The following is an 18,117-nucleotide window of genomic DNA, read 5'->3' as shown; positions in this document are numbered from 1 at the left end:
TATTTGAATATATTTATTTTAATGATGATTTATGAGTTATTCTCATATTCTAAAAATATTTCCAAATATATAAATTGACATTAAAAGTAATATATGAGTTATTACCATATATTAAAAAGTTTACCAAAAATATAAATTAACATTAAATGTAATTGTCTATGTCATATTAAGCTAGACATGTCATCAATTTCAGTAGTCATGTCATATTTATTTTGTGAAATTGATTGTACAAAGGACATCTAGCAAAATCACTTCGCAAATAAAAATTTTAGTAATAAAATTGTATTATTTAAAAATATATAATTAAATTATATTTCGAAATTTATAATGATGTATTTGAATATATTTATTTTAATGATGATTTATGAGTAGTAAAAAAATTTAAAATATTTTTTAACAGATAAATATAAATTATATTTTAAAATAAAATTTTATTAATATTGTAAATTTTCTTTTTCGTATCAATATTTTAATATAAATTTGTTTTAATTAAACATAAAAATTATATTTAAGAATATGCATGTATATATTTGAAATTATAATCTTAGATAGATTTTCTATCTATTTGTTTTAATTAAATATATTAAATAAATTTGTAAAAGTTGTATAATTACCAAAAATTAAAATTAAACAATAATTATTAAATTTGTAGATATATAAGAAATATTGATTTTATGATTAAATTTTTACAATTTTCTAAAACAAATTGTATACATTTTTGAATTGTATAATTTAAAAATATATAATTATATTTCGAAATTTATAATGTCGAAATTATTTTTTGAAATTTATAATGTCGAAATTATTTTTTCGAAATTTATAATGTCGAAATTTATAATGCTGTATTTGAATTGTAATTAAAATATATAATTATTTTAATGATGATTTATGAGTTATTCTCATATTCTAAAAATATTTTCAAAAATATAAATTGACATTAAATGTAATATATGAGTTATTACCATATTTTAAAAAGTTTACCAAAAATATAAATTAACATTAAATGTAATTGTCCATGTAATATTAACCTATAAGACATGTCATCAATTTCAGTGGACATGTCATATTTGTTTTGTGAAATTGATTGTACAAAAGACATATGGCAAAATCACTTCACAAATATAGTGTAAGGGATAGGAGTACAACAGATTGTTCTTCTTTGAACTAATAGGAAGACAACGGATTGGATCCGGGACGGTCGCACCGCTCGCCTCCCTATCTAAGACGGCCCTGGCTGTGTTTACATAGGTGAGACCCTTACACTCTAACCGACATCCTATATCCTCGAACTATGGTTTCAACTTTCAACTATCAAAGATGGATCAAGATCGCTTTTTTCGCTTGCCTGCTCGTTTGATTGTATGACGCAAAATGATACTTCCGAGTTCGTTTTTAGGCCTAATTCATTTATGGTTGACGTGGTTTGGGTTTTGTTATTAACATGCTATTACATTTTATATTGGACTTTATTTTTGAACAGGGCTTAAATCGTTTCGATTGATAAAGTAATTTCTTTCTGGTTTTAATGTTTGAAAATCTATATAATATTATTTGAAAAATTGTTTTCTATGTATCTTGATTCTAACGATGATTAATTACTTATCGGAGGTACCCCTTAATGAATCAAATATATCTTACTGTAAAATCAAAAAATATTTTATTTTCTCTTTTTAATTAAATTTCTTTTTTATATTCTTAAGATAAACTATATAATAAAGAACAACTGATTTTTATTGTCGCGCTCACGTTGATTCTAAAGATCGTTAATTGCATGGATACTCTTAATAAATCAAATATATTTTATTGTCATTATTAAAAAATATTGTATTTTCCCTTTTTAATAAAATTTTCTTTTTGTTTGTATTTTTAAAATAACCTATATAATAAAGAACATTTATCAATTTTAAAATGAAAATAAATTTTAAATATAATGTGATTCATAAAAAGAAAATTTACAAAATAATCTTTGAATTTAAAGTAAGGAAGTAATCTCCATTTAAGAAGATAATCTTAAAAACATAATATATATTCTAAAAGTAATAAGTATTTTATTTAAAATCTGTCTATTTTCAAATTATTATAAAAAAAATTAAATAACTAAGATATCTATAATGAATATTTAGTATTATTCTTTTATTTTTATTTAAGTTTCCTTTTTTATATTTTATAAATAATATTTCAAATAAGAAAAATTATAAAATTTAAAAGGAAAATATTTTTTATATATAATGTGATTTCATGAAAAACAAAGTTTACAAAAATAATCTTGGTATTAAAGTAAAGAAATTTTCTCATTCAAAATTTATCGGTTATGTTTTATGCTACTTTTTACCGATCATCACTTTATTTTTTCTAATTTTTGTTTTGAAAATTAACATATAGCAAAATATTTTTTAAAAAAATGTACTTTACACATCTAAGATGAAAAACCAAACTAATACAATGAATACAATTAGTTTGATTTGGCTGAATTAGATTTAAAATAGTTGTACTTTAATTTGAAGAAATATACGTAACACAAGGTATCCAAAATAAGTAACTAAACCAATTCAATTTTTTTTTGTAAAACAAAAATTTTAACAAAAAAAAATATATATTATTATTTATAATTGGGAAATTGCCACAAATAGCATATTCATAATACCACTTTTCATTTTTACACTAACCACTTTTACCATCACTTTTAATGAAGGGTAAATGACACTTATACCCCTAGGGTTAACTAATCTTAACTTAGGGTTTAGAGTTAAGTGGTGGGGAAGGGTTTTTGGAAAGTAAAATTTAGGATTCTAATAAATATATAAATAAATACTTAATAAATATATAAATAAATACTTAAAAAATATAAAAAAAATTAAAAAAATAGTTTCAAAAATAATAGTCGATTTTCAAAAAGAAATTCAAAAAAAAATTCAAATTTTTTTTTAATGAAAAAGTATAATTCGAAAACCTAAAAAAATTATTATTTATTATTATTATTATTATTTTTATTTAAATAATAATTTGTTATATTCTTTATATACTAAAGCGCAAGTCGTCTTGCGAATCAGAAATTGACATGTGGCATAATTTTGTAAAAAAAAAAGTTTAATGAAAAATCTGTACGTTTTTAGTTTTTTTTTTTAAACTGTTAAAAAAACAAAATCCTATGATTTTCTCTTTATCACCACTGCCGTTCAAATTTAAAAAAAATAAAAATATTATACTTAAATTTCAAGTTCATATCCCTTTATTTTTTCACACGACCTCAAACAGTTTTAACTTTTATTGAACTTTCAAACAACTGATTTTGTTCTCCATCTTCTTCTTCTTTTTTTGACCGTAGCTTCTTCTTCACCTTTCTTTTTGTGTGTTTGAGTGTAGCAAAAAAATTACACAAGTTTATGTCTCGCCTTTATTCATTTTAATTAATATAATCAATGGTTTATGTTAAAATATATTATAACTAAATATTAATAAAAGCGTAAACTAATAAATATTCAAAAAAAGATACGGCGGGCAACACACCTAGTATATAGATAACAAGTGTATAAAAGTATTTTGTTACTTAATGAAGAAGGTACTTTTGAAAATATTTCTTTAGTGATGGTAAAGATGAAAATTAGTACTTTGAAAATGGTAAGTATAAAATTTTCTCTAATACTTTTATTTTTATACATATAAATTATAGTCATAAATTATAGAATGACTGAACATAAATGAATCAATATGAAATTTCCAAATACTATTATAGAGATATTAACCTACAATTTTAATCCAATTTTTTATATAATTTATAAATATGTATGAGGTTTCAAAAGACTATTGTTGCTATATTCATTTATGTTACTTTGAATCAATCGAAAATTTATTTTTACTACTTAATTCTCACAACAATATATATTAAATTATAGATAATCTTAATAAAATATATTTACAAATCTAAGACATGAATTAAATTAAATGAACATAGCAAAATTAATCAAGATTTTAAAATATAGAACAAAAATACTATGATTGAATTATAAAATTAGATATTATCCAATATATCCAATTAACCAAACAGATATGATATTATATATTCAAAATTATACGCATAATTAAATAACATAATATTATTTAAAATAAATCATACATATAAACCACAATGCAAACTAAAAATTATTTAAAGTAAAAAAATAAATTATTAATAAATTATTATAATATATTTACTTTATAAAATATTTATTGTGCATGAGCATCAGAAAATTATCAGCCAAAAAATCATATTGTTTGGCTTCTTATTTCTTACTAGAGAAGGAAATAATTTTTTTGCCGAGACTATTACTTAAATTTTTTGTTTTACTTGCTTAAATATTTGTAAATAACGATACTATCCATCAATAATTTATTAATAAAAATCTTACTTAAAACATACAAAATCTCTAAAACTCATTTACAAAAAGACTAATGTCAGTCACAGCCTAAAATTGGACGAATGTGTTGAAAAAATAACGATACTATCCATCAATAATTTATTAATTAAAACTATATTAAGAAGAAACAAAATCTCCAAAATTCATTTACAAAAAGTGTCAGTCATAGCCTAAAATTAGACGAATGTGTTGAAAAATATAATAAACCAGAAATCCCACTCTTACTTTTGACAAGCAAATTGCCAATGAGCCCTGGAATCACAAAACGACAAAACAGTACGAGATTTGCTAACGACTTCGCCGCCATAAGGGCAAACTCGTCAATTCATTGAGTCCAACCCAAATCCCCAATGTCACGTGATAATATCACGGTGATATATATATATATATGTAATAAGAAAATAAAATAAAAACTATCTCCTCTCCTCTCTTCTCTTTTCGTCGTCGTACTAGTCTCTTTGCAGTCATGGCAATAACCGCATACGACGCCCTCACGGAGAGGAAAAAACCGGCCAAGATCATCAATTTCAGCGATTCCGCCTCCTCTTCCTCCTCTTTAGTTGACCTCTCGTCGACTACTTTCCGCGACAGCATCAGATCGCTTCTCAGCGACTACGCCGCGACAGAAGATTACACCGTTCACGGCAACACCGTCTCCTGTATCTTCCTCTACAGCGAAGAGACCGGCGCCGTGTTCCCTCTTTTCACCGTCGAAGAACGAATCTCCGAAGGCGATTTATCTCATAATCTTCTCTGCGATGTTTGTAGATGCGTCGGTATAATCAATTTCTCGATCGATTTTCGATCTAAACCGTTTTTTATTTGATTTTGATTTTGTTAGGTTTATCACTCAAATCTCGTGATGTTCTTCTAATCGTTTTATAGGGTTTTGTTTTCGTCGAAATAAAAATCTGATGATTTATTGTTATTATGTGTGTGCAGGTTGGGGTCATCATTACGTGACAAAGAGAAAGTATCATTTGATAATCCCGAGGATTGATAAATGGAAGGAGCCATTGACGAGAGAGACCATTAAGGCTAGCACGCATTTGATGCATGGTGTGATTCACTGCAATGGCTTTGGTCACTTGCTATGCATCAACACTGATGATGCTTTTCGTAATTACTTCTCTGGCGACCAAATCATGCACCTTTGGGACCGTCTTTGTTCAACTCTTCACACTAGGTAACCTGTATGCTTGTTTTGGTATTCTCTAGCATCAATTTTATATCCATTTTCAAAACATTGTTTGTCATCATTTTATAAGAAATGAAACAAAAGATATGGTAAAACTAGGACAGTTCTAACTTCGCAAAAAAAAATAATACATATATCATATGTAAGATAATACCCCTGTTCGGGAACGCGCTAGGCGCTAGTCGGGCGGTCGGGTTGGGCCTAGCGCCAAAAGAAAAATCGGGGATTAATCGGAAATTATGTGGGGCAGAATTTTTAGATGGTTTACTATGTTATAAAACATGTTAATCTTTAATTGTGTATAACATTAATACATTTTCATGTTTAAGATTGTATAAAACACACAAATAGAATATATAAACTTAATATAGTGTAATTTTCATCAAAATTATGAATATAAATGATATTTATAAAATTTTAGATCAAATAAATAAATAAAAATATTATTAAAAATAAAAAAAAATAAAATAAAATAAAAAAATAAAATAAAAAATAAATAAAAAAATAGATTAGGCGGCCGCCTAGGCGGCTAGGCGGTCATTTAGACGGCTAGGCGGTCATTTAGGCGGTCTAGGCGGAAAAAAAATCGGATATCCGATTTTTTAAACCGATTTGACATAAATCGGGGCGGAAAAGTGACGCGTAACGCCTAGCCGGCCGCCTAGGGAACAGGGGATAATACTAGAAACTTTTTTTTGCTAATTATAGAAAAATATTTTGGCGCGCAACTGATGTTTGAAATCCCACGTCGAAAAAGTAAGTTAAAAACAATAAATTCAATGGTATTAAATTTAAAAATTCCATGTCGGATTATTTTTGCCAAATATAATAGGCATTTGTAGTATTCATATTAAAATTTCCATGTTGAAGTTTTTTTGCTAAATTTAAAAGACATTTGTGGTGTTTATGTTAAAAATTCCACGTCGGACTGAATAAAACTTTGAGAAATTATGGCCATTAATATCAAAAAGTTCATATCAGTGATAAGTTGGAATGGATTTATTTTTCTAACTATAAGCTTTTTTTGTCGAATTGATGTCAGAAATTCTAATGTTGTATGGAATTTTTTTATTTATAAGAGAAATTTCGGTATCAATGTTAAAATTCCATAGCGGAAAATTGTTTGAAATCTTATTTTGGACAAATATTTTTCTGACTATAAAATAAATGATGCACTAATATTAGAAATTTCAATCATAATAATCTATATATATAAAGAAATGTTCGCCTCTCTTCCGTGAAGCCACGTCATCAAGTCGTGCGTTATGAGAGTGACACGTGTCCCATTTTATATTTGGAGCCAAAATAAATGAATGCAGTCAGGGGTAATCGAACCCAGCACCTCTAACACTGGTAATTTCTCTTAGAACCACTAGGCTGAAGTCACTTTTTATAAATATGTGGCCGCGAAAATACTTATTATCGTGTCGGCTGGAAGCCCATGCTTCTTCTGCTTGTGGCCAGGGCCGACACTGAACTGACGTCAAGATGAAGATCGTGAAGTTAAAAACTTTGCTCCAAACAGTTTTGCAATGTTTCCAACCTTTATAACTTGATGCATATAATATATATCAAAATACATTTGTTGTACACGTTTTTATTAGTTTTGCTTTTAAAAAAAGATATTTACAGTTATAAATATTTTGTGCCAGTGAAGTAATGGTTGAAAAACCTCTATACATATGTCATTTTAAAATAACACCCAACTTCTATATATAGTCAATACATATGTCCATGTTATATTATAGACTAAATATTTTCTCTTTTAAAAATATAGAAAACAGTTTTTTAGTTTACAAGCAAATGTTGTAGAGCAAGTATGCATTATACAAAATAATATATATTTAAAATCCATACGCAAAAACATAAAAGTTGTTATAGGCCTCTTTCTGACACATGCACACTCCACTATGAATAAGAATTAAAAAGAAAAAACAGTATTGTCATCAAACTTTATCACAAATCCACATTTGTACATCTATAATTATGAGTTGGACAATTAGTTAATTTGATACAATACCAAAACAAGAATAATCGAAAAACAACTATACCACCGCATACTAATAAGTAACACATAACAGATAACCAAATTTTTGAATCTTAAAACAAATTTCAACTCGAACATTTAGTGAATATCAAATTAACTAATATCCCACCCGTAGGGCGGGCCGACCCTAGTAACCATAATAATATTGTAGAAGTGATGTTAGAAATTCCATGTATTTTTTGCTAATTATAAGAGAGTTCGTTGAGTTAATGTTTACAAAAAGAATTTTACTACATGTAATAAAGATTCTGGCATACATTAAAAAATTTATCAGGTGAAACTTTTTTTGTTAAATAAAATATAAATTTAGGACTAGAATTTTTTTTCTTATGATGTCATAAGAGTTTTCATGAATATTATAGAGAAATAATGCCATTGCTGCTAGATATTTACAACAGTTTTCAATAATATTATAGAGAAATAATGGCATTGGTGCTAGAGATTTCATTGGAAAGATTAAGTTTTCTTGATTATAAGAAAAAATGTGTCATTGATATTAAAATTTCTGTCTAAAATTAACTGATACAAATAAGTTTTCCAATTTAAAGAGAGAGATTGTGACATTTCCATGTCAGCTACTTTTTAAGAAAGACTAGCATTGATGTTACTAACTATATGACGATGTTCGATCTCCCTCATCATAAGTTCTCTTAATTATAAAAACTAAGTTTCCAAGTACGTTTTCTCTTTCTCACAACTTGCGTTTATTGTCTACGTTTTCGAATTATTTGTTATTTTGGATTTGAATGTTTCTATTTAATATTTTGGCTTTCAAGTTTTTATATTCCAAATTCTACGTATATAAATGCATTTTACTCACTTGTTTTGAAACGGGTGGGTTAATCTGTAAGGTGATCAGCTTGCAAAGCCCTTACTATGTCTCGTAGTGCCATGCGTCTTCTAAACCCAACTTAGACTTAATCTATAGTAGATAGAGTATTTGAAGTAACCTTGATTTCTAGATTCTAATTAAAATACATTGTTACTCAATTTATGGTTTAGAAGTATATACTAGCGCAGGGAACTTAACTAGCTTTTGAAGATCTTATACAAAGATGCATGCCATATATATGCTGGTTATTTAGTAATCCATATTATATCATTGTGGTTATAATGCACCAATTAGTCTACCCTTACAAATAATATTAAGTGGGTTTAATGAGTAGTGTTTATAAAATCGTTAATCAACGATTATGTTTTTGCAATGGCTCCAGGAAGATTTCACTGGATGATATATCGAGGAAGGGATCGATGGATCTGAGGCTGCTCCATGGTGTTGCATATGGGAGACCATGGTTTGGGAAATGGGATTACATGTTCTCTCATGGAAGCTTTGGGATCAGAAAAGAACAATACAGTCGGGCTATTTGCATTCTTAGCTCCATGGAAGTTGACAAGATAAAGGAAGATTTCTCCGGAACAAGAAAAGAGAGACTGATGAAGATGATCATCAACTTCTACATAGAATCAAGTAAAACGCCATTGGTCACTCTCTCTGAGTTGCTTCAGTTCATGCTTGCCTTCGCTTCTAAAGCTCCCGTTGAAAGAACCACTGCAATGTCATTAGTAGCAATGTCTTCAAATCATGTTTCAAACCCGATTCCTGAAGACGACGGGGACACTTCTGATAGCTCTTTTACCTCATCCCCTGATGATCAGGAGGAATCAGATAATAATGAAAATGATTCTGACGCAGACGATGTCCTAGTCGATCAAGATACCACAATGGTGGGCATGGTTCCCCCAAAGTATAATTCATTTGATGCTATGGCCAGGGGAGAAGATGCTAGATGGTCTGCAAAGAGGTTGAGTAACGCAGCTCAAGCTGTTCTCAAAGTTTTCAACGAGAGAAACAACAGCGTCATTACTCGCCAAGAGCTACGTGAAGCTGTTAGAGGCAGCATTGGTGATACAGGGTTGATTGACTTCTTGCTCAAACACATTGACAAGGTTCTAATAGGAGACCAAATAGTTCAGAGGTTCACAAACCCTGAATCGCGGATGCTACAATTCTCCCTAAGGAAAATAACTTCCCCTGATCTAGAGCGAGAAGCGAAAAAGAGAAGGAAAACTCAAGAAACTGATGAATGGAGATCAACCACTCCTGGACTAGATCCTTACGAAGACATTCTCTATCTGTATCAGAATCTCTTGCTATCTTATCCTGATACAGAGGTATATAGTGATGCCTCTGAGGTTATCTTGAACTGCAAGGGCTTTGTGAAAGAGTGGCCCTTACTCTCTCACCAGGAAAAGAACTATTTAACAGTAAGCTGCCAAGTCTTGCCCAATCACGAAGAGGTACTCAGAGACTTCACCAGGAAACTACCCCCTGGAGAACTCGTGATGGTTCCTCAAAACGCAACCATCAGAGAACTTAAGTCTGCAGCAGAGAAAGCTCTGAGGGACACTTACTTCGTCATGGAGAATTTTGAAGTGTTGGAGATCAAAAAGAAAGACCTTAAGAAGATTGATGAGACCTCTGGTGTAAAGTCAGATGGTAATAAGATTATGATGACAGAGTTTCTGGTAACAGGGTTTGGTCTGGATACAGGGACAGAGCTAAGGTATGAAGGCGGGTTTGATGATTGGACCGTTGAGTGCAGATGCGGTGCTAGAGATGATGACGGCGAGAGAATGGTGGCTTGTGATGCTTGCAAGGTTTGGCACCACACTAAGTGCCATTCCATAGAAGATGATGAAGTTGTGCCTCAGGTGTTTTTATGTAATAGGTGTTTTGGAGATAGCGTGAGATCCAAGAAACGCTGTGTTGCCAAGCGCTAGCACTTGCATAGCCAAGTGTTTTGGAGATCGCTTGCGAGTTGCGGCCCAAGAAGTGCGGACTTTCCCTAATATATTTTAACATAAACCATTGATTATATTAATTAACATGCATAGCTGGTGTTTTGGAGATCGCTATGATTGATCGTACATTGTTATGGTGAACATTTCCATACCATTGAATACTTTAACCATTGATCGATCTTTACTTTGCTGCATCAGAAAAACATTGTTATTTTGCTCCAGACATTTTGGTAGAAGCTATAAATTGCGTATAAACATATTAAATTTTGATTGTCAATACATTATTTTTGTAACTAACTATTTTCCATAATTTTTACTAATAGAATTTCAATAACTTATTTTTTTAAAAAAAATTTACATTTAATCATTAAAAAATGCATTGAATATGTTAAAAAAAATTGAAACAATTCTTTTCTTCTAAAACATGAATCTTTTCTGATGGAATATTATACAACTTGACTATCTCATTTGTTTTAAATTATAAGTAATTTAAAGTTATTCTTACAAACTAGGAAAAAAATTGAAGTTTAAAATTTTATTTGACTATTAAAATTCGGTACCATTAGTTATTTAGTTCAATAACGAATATAAAGCGAATAAATCAATAGTAAATGCATTAGAAGTTAAAACAACACTTACTTTGTTACTAAAAATTTTAGTCTATAAACGCCAATTAATATGTAAGAGATAAGAGTATAATATTGAAGATGAATGCATGACATGTGGAACATGCATGACATTGAGATTGAAAAGCACATGCATTACTCTCCATTGCTCAATATATCTCGACCCCTTCAGTTAAATATGCCATATTCAAGAGTCTCCATATTCAATTGGCTCACAACATTCTTCTTTTATTCCTTACTTTTTGTCTGCCATAATCATATCCAATTAATGGTTTTTGTATTACTTTCTATTTTTCCTTTTTAATTTTCAAAGTGGATTTTGCTGCAAAAACATTATGACCATCATTCTTCTTGTATCATTGATCATATTATCCTTTTAATAAGGTGAGTCAATAATTATCAATAACAGTGATCCAGCCATAAGACGAGGAAGCTTTTTTGATTAAAGATTTCTATTATATTGAGTTGGTTAAAAAAAAAAAACTCTAGCTAAGTCTTGTTTTTGTTTTAATTTATTTTGTTCGAGACTAATATCGCGACAAACGTCTCCGCCCGATAAACGAGCCATGCTGACTGGTGAGGCACTGGTGGTCAACATTTATGTGTGTTTCTAAAATTTATTATGTCTACTTAACTATTAAGAAATTTAATAATTAAAATTAGACTGATTGGATCAAATTTAAAGCTGTTAACAAAAAAAGATCAAATTTAAAGCAAGTGTATGGTCAAAATTTCTGTATGCATAGATATGTTTTGGATTTATATTTTATAGTTTAAGTATTGTAATTAAACAAAATAAACTGTAGATAGAGGATCATTTTATCATAAATATATACACTTGTTGGATTTGATAATGTTATTTTATGGCAGGAATTAAAACTAACACCACTCGTGATTTTCTGTCACATATTTAAATCACCCTCTTTAGATTCATGCTTCTGCTCTTCTTTTTGTCAGTCGGTGCTTCCATCTTTTAAGTTATGAATTCTTAACACTACTATATTTAAATAGAGAGAAGAAATGAGATGATGATGGGTAATAATATTTTAATTGTTTACAAAAAAAAAAAAAGTAATAATATTTTAATTGAATAAAAGCTTTCTGATATAGTGAATATAAAAAACAAATATAACGGATGAATTCTGTAGAAAATGGAATTACAAAATCTCAAACCTACAGAAAGACGTATATTTGAGACCTTTAACAAAAAAAAACATATATTTGAGACAGTATTTTTCCTTTATTTTTCATTCCATTTTACAGTAAAATATAGATTAAGATTGAAGTTGTTCTTAGCTCAGGGGGTTTGAAGCCTGCCGGTTCAATATCTCACTAATGTATTCCACTAAAACATTCTACTCTTGTAAGAATATCTAAAAGACAATTTATAACTTCAAATACGAAGTTTAATGCTCTACAAAAAAAAAACTTCAAAACGTTTTTTTTAACACTGATTTATTATGATTTTACAATTACGATATGAGAAATATTACATAGACGATTCGACAACTGATAATACTAACTACCTTATGAAGACCTACACCTAACTGCATCACATGAGCCATCCTATGAAGATTCACGTCTGACCAGATTTACTTGCACCATGTTGAAGATCCCTTGTAAGCTTTTCTTCCGTAGTCTGCATAATTGTTTAATAAATCGCTCTTTCCGGGACTTGAAACCTGGATTCCCTGTAATCTGCAATAAATTGCATAATCTGAGATTCGAACCTCAGACATGGGTGTAGAATCCTTTAAACCTTAATCAGTCGGCTACCGTGCTTCCACAACTTCAAATTTGAAGTTTTGAGAAGTGAAACTCTATATTTGAAGTTTCACTACTCTAAACTTCAAATTTGAAGTTTCATATTTTTATTTGCATTTTGGTCCCTACAATCACACATCACCTTTATGATTCATAAATATGTCTCATAAATATTTTAAATTTTGTTTACAGATTTTAAATTTTACACATAAAATTAAATGAAACTTTAAAATAAGATTTAAAATATTTTAAGCTAGATTTAGACAACAATAATATACAAAACAAAACTTAACAAAAAGATTTTAAAAAATTACATGAAGACATAAATATTACACAAATTTAAATATTACAACAACACTAATAGTCAGGTCAGTTTGATCTGGAACCTTCAAAAATTTCAAATATTGTCCAATTTTTTTTGTGTAACTGAAGATGGTTGTTTGTTTTTGAAGTCTTTTTCGTGCAATTCTTTCTTGTTCATATCGAATATATTCACGAGTATTAATATAATAAAAAAAATTAATGTTTTAGCAATATTTTATGTTTCTCTTTTATTTTTTTGTTCAGATCTAATGTACTTACAAGTATCAATATTACCCGATTTCAACAACTGTTAGTTCGTAATCTACAAAGTAAAACTGAGGAGATCCATTTTTACTTCGAATTGCACTAATAGATTATATATGCATTACGAAAATCATTTTATGAAATAATATGGTATTTTTTTGAAGTTTAATATCAATTAAGTTATTTTTATTTAAATTTTTATATTTTAATAAAAATATTTTATTAATTAATATTTTTGTAATATGTTTATATATGTGCTAGTTATTTACACAAGTTTTATGAATTCAAATTAGTTATGACAAATATAAAGACCATATTATAAAATATAAATATTTTTGAAGTTGGGTTTGAAGTTTTGATTTTGGAGAAAAACACCTTTAAACTTCAAATATAGAGTTTCAAAAATTTTAAAATTTGGAGATGCTCTAATCTCTTCTTGTTAATGAAGTTTTAGTGTTAAAAAATGAATTCTGTAGAAAATATATTTCTTTTATCAATTCTGTAGAAATATGACGGACGAATGTACCCATCAGTTTGATCTTTAAAATCATTAAGAATACTGCACAATATTCACATTTTTTATTTGTGGGTTCCAGTGAATCAACACAATCTCATAAACACCAAACTTTGAACACTTTTGGACCCATATCTCTCTTTTCTCTATGATGATAATAGATAAATCATAAAAAAATCATTCATACGGCCTTCAACATCACTATCTCTCTGGTCTCATTTCTTCTTTTTGTATCACAGCAATCACTATATTTTTTTATAAATTATTAATTTAAAACATAAAATTAATATCCAATATTATATCATTTTCAAATGGAAAATGCAAAGACTGTATAGCTTTGAACACAATCCAGAAAAACAAAGAAAAAAAAAATCAATGAAGAGGAGATCTTTGGGAAATTCCTTTTCTCTTGAATAGTCTCGTGAATGGTCTCAGTGAAAGATTACTCAATAAAGCTTCCGAGTCTTCTGAAACATCGGTGAGTGACGATATGGATGATTTTTTCTCTTCTAAACTTCCTTCTTGATTATAATGTTCTTTCTCCAAAACACTTTGTTCCACTTCTGAAGAGAAACAAAACTTACGTTTTTTCGGAGGGCCTGATGAAATCTACAAAAACAAATGTCATTCAGTTATTTGAGCATACTCTAAACTTGAAAGAAGATATAGTATTTGGCATCAAAAGAATTCTTTGAATTTCACGTTTTTGAAACGTGTTTATAACGTATATACAATTCAATAATGTCCATATTAACGTTTTAAAAAAATGATACTCCTATGTTAATGTAGGTTACGTGTCAAAAGTATAGATATGACTGATACTCTAACATGTTTCTTGGTGTGTTACGATTATTCCAAAAGAAAATATAAAAACTCCTATGCGTGTAGTGTTGAAAAGAAATTGTTTAAAGAAAAAGTTTATTTGAATGTACTCTAAAACCAAAGTAAAATCGAGTGAGAACTGTACTATTGAGTCATTGACAATGTGTAGAATTCAAAGTTATCTTGTCAGAGATATATGCCTCATTCATCTACTGACGAGTGAGGACTAACTCTTTTTAGAATTTCAAGATTGTTCTTTAAAACTTTTACGATACATTCTAACCAAAACATTTTCTATTACTCTGCTAACTAACTAACTTATTTTGTTTTTAAATGCATAACCATCAAAGTAACAATTGACTAATAAAAAAAAGCAATGTATAGATGTAAAAAATAACTTTAATGAAAATGAAAGATCACATTTTACCTTGCATGAGATGGAGCAAAATCGATTAGGACGATCTTGAATATATCTTTTACAAGTAACGCATGAAGCTGCATTCTTGGACTTTGTTGAAGGTCTTGCATCTTTTGCTTGCGGCCTCGAATTCAAATGTATTGCCTTTTCTCCATTTATTTTATATGTCTATTGCCAATCAATAACAAAAAAGGTAAAACAATAGTATATATCAAGTTAATTTTGAATTTCATAGGCACTGAAAATCCGATCAAAAAAAGATACCCCAACACAAATAAATAAAATATTCAAAATAAAATAAAAACCTGTATCTCGGAGCAATCAAAGTAGTGTTGAATATCGAGGAGACGCAGAACATCTTGATAAACATATTTGCAGATCTGAAGACGACGATGGACAGAGTGAGCTTCTGTGTTACAACAATGTCTGCAGATTTCGATGTTACAGTCAATGCAAAAGACATTTTTCTCGTTCTTTCGAAGATGCATATGATCCACACATGTCCCAAAGAACTCTAAGCTCAATAGTGTCGCAATCCAATCTCCATCAACATTTCTCTTCTCACTCTGCAACCATTGTTTTGAAAATTTAATTTACTTGTGAATATCTGAAAAAGATTCAGAAACTTTATGATAAATTTATATATGATTTAAGACGTTATTCAAAAATTGAATCGGCTTCTTATTAATTTTTAAAATATGAAATTTGTAGAAAGTTTGAGATTCTATTGAGTTTATATATCAGTTACATATGAAGTCACTTGAAACTTGGATTAGAGGTTGGTTTAAGAAAAAAGCCAGTTATTTCTTAAAGGGATGGAATCTGCAGAAATTTGAAACTTTATTGATGTTTTATAATGAATATATATGAAAATATTACAAATTTGAATTAAACTGATTCATTAGCCAGATTACTAAAAAAACAAATTTGATAGTTGTTAAGGATAAATTCTACAGAAATTTTCTTGTTTATGATTTTTTTGTTGAAACTAGAAAAACTTGAACCTTAGGGATTTGTTAGGAAAAAAAAAAGGGATGAGATCGGCAGAAATTTTGGAGTGTTTTGGTGTTTATGATGAATTGATATACAAATTAAAAACAGATAAAATGAATCAGAAAATAATATAAAATAAAATAAGGGTTTGTACCAGATTCATTTGGGTATGAGAAATTGGATTCCTTTAATCGATCAGATGAGCAGCGTTAAGGAAGAACATTCAGGGTTTTTGGGGAAGAGGAAGGAGAGGCCAGAAGCAAAAATGAAGAAGTGATTGCGGTGTGAATAAATTAGTAGAAGGCAAAGGAAATATAAACAAATTATATTAGGAATGTATCATCAATTGTATATTGTGTTTTGTGAGAAAATATTAATAAATAAGGAAACTAAAGGACAACTTTTTATAATTAATTAAATAAGGGAAATATCAAAAGTCCTAACAGTCAACATAAACTGTTGCTCTTTTACACATAGAATGGATAGCATGCGGGAATTTGAAAGACGTGTAACTATATTAACTTTTAAGTTTTAACCTTCAAAATTAATCATTTTAAATGCAAATGAGATCGGCTAGTGAGGTTGTTAAAATGCAAATCTATATTAATAATTGAGTGGACATAATTTGACTTTGAGGAAGAAAAAGGCAGTCTCTATAATTTAGATGGTGCGATAAAGGTAAGCAAAGCTTCCTATATTTACTCCGAAATTTCCAAGGAAAAAGCTTATTAATTTTGGAATTATATCATTCTGTACATATAGATTCATATGAATATATTAGTTTTCGAAGATAAACCGCTCGCATTGCAGATAATATATTACTACTAAAAACTTTATTAATTATATTTACCAGCAAGAATTAGCAGGTTGGCCAAAAACTAAAATAGAAAAATAATCACCGTCTTTTCTGTCAAACGTTATTCAAACTAAAATGCATGAAAATAATACAAAATATGAATTATTAAGGACACATATTTTGGGAGAGTTCGAGAAAGTAGCTATTAAGTGAGAGTAAACATACAATTAAGCATATATATATATATATATATATATATATATATTTACATCATCTTATCCCTCTTATTTTAGTTGTGCAACAGTCACCATTGTATATTTGTATGATTGTATCTAATGGTGATTTATTCAACCGGTGAAGATTTTTTTGACACATTTTTTTTTCTTTTTTGAAACACCCTCGACTGGTGAAAATAATGTAGCTATCAAGTGAGAGTAAACATACAATTAAACATGAGCTAGATGGGGGGTAATCATCATCTTATCCCTCTTATTTTTTTTATTTTTATTTTTTCACATCATTTTATCCCTCTTATTTTAGTTGTGCAACAGTCACTATTGTATATTTGTATGATTGTATCTAAGGATAATTTACTCAATTGGTGAAAAAAATTTTGACATACTTTTTTCTTTTTTTGAAACACTCTGGTGAAAATAATGTATCTTTTCTATGTCAAAGTAAGATATTGTATCTATTATAACTAAATTCAAATTCAGCACATACCAGCACTATGCTTAAAATAGATGATTTACGTTGTGTGAGATTATCACGTATGTTCACTCATGAACAAGATTACATTTCAAAATCAGGTCAAAAAAAAAAAAAACAAGATTACATTTACAGAAAACAAATGCTTAAGCACTTTTTTTTTTGCAAAAAAAATGTTACAGAAAAACAAAGGAATTTAAAAAAAAATAAACTGAGGATTTAAAAAGGAAAAATTAGAATTTTTAATGACCAAAATTGATATAAGTATATGGATAAACTAAAATTAAACAAATAATTTTTTTTAATAAAATTGAAATTTTAGGCGGACTTTTTCTTATAGCAAAATGTTATTTTTAGACACTTTTAATGAATTCTAACAATATAACGTATGACGGAAACTATTTAAGAAATACAAACAAGCAATGTCTAAACTTTTTTTTTTTTTTTTTTTTTTTTTTTTTTTTT

At 28.4% G+C, this 18,117-nt stretch overlaps 2 protein-coding genes across 2 annotated transcripts; one reads left to right on the top strand and one right to left on the bottom strand.

The window, feature by feature from the left end:
* The first annotated feature begins 4,824 nt into the window (after positions 1-4,824).
* Positions 4,825-10,569, top strand: LOC106304583 (PHD finger protein At2g01810). Its single transcript, XM_013740987.1, has 3 exons — positions 4,825-5,170; positions 5,337-5,580; positions 8,854-10,569. Exons 1-3 carry the CDS (start codon positions 4,861-4,863, stop codon positions 10,421-10,423), a joined length of 2,124 nt encoding a protein of 707 aa, XP_013596441.1. The 5' UTR covers positions 4,825-4,860; the 3' UTR covers positions 10,424-10,569.
* Positions 10,570-14,199: 3,630 nt separating this feature from the next.
* LOC106304710 lies at positions 14,200-16,458 on the bottom strand. Its single transcript, XM_013741107.1, has 4 exons — positions 16,303-16,458; positions 15,461-15,721; positions 15,165-15,323; positions 14,200-14,524 (listed from the first exon to the last, which is right to left on the bottom strand). The coding sequence occupies exons 1-4, from the start codon at positions 16,309-16,311 to the stop codon at positions 14,288-14,290; spliced, it is 666 nt and encodes a 221-aa protein (XP_013596561.1). The 5' UTR covers positions 16,312-16,458; the 3' UTR covers positions 14,200-14,287.
* Between the last annotated feature and the right edge of the window lie 1,659 nt (positions 16,459-18,117).

This window comes from Brassica oleracea, chromosome C7 (genome assembly GCF_000695525.1).
Source record: "Brassica oleracea var. oleracea cultivar TO1000 chromosome C7, BOL, whole genome shotgun sequence".
NCBI classification, from domain to species: Eukaryota; Viridiplantae; Streptophyta; class Magnoliopsida; order Brassicales; family Brassicaceae; genus Brassica; species Brassica oleracea.
Note: the sequence above shows the minus strand (reverse complement) of the source record. Positions and strands in the feature narration are given on the sequence as shown.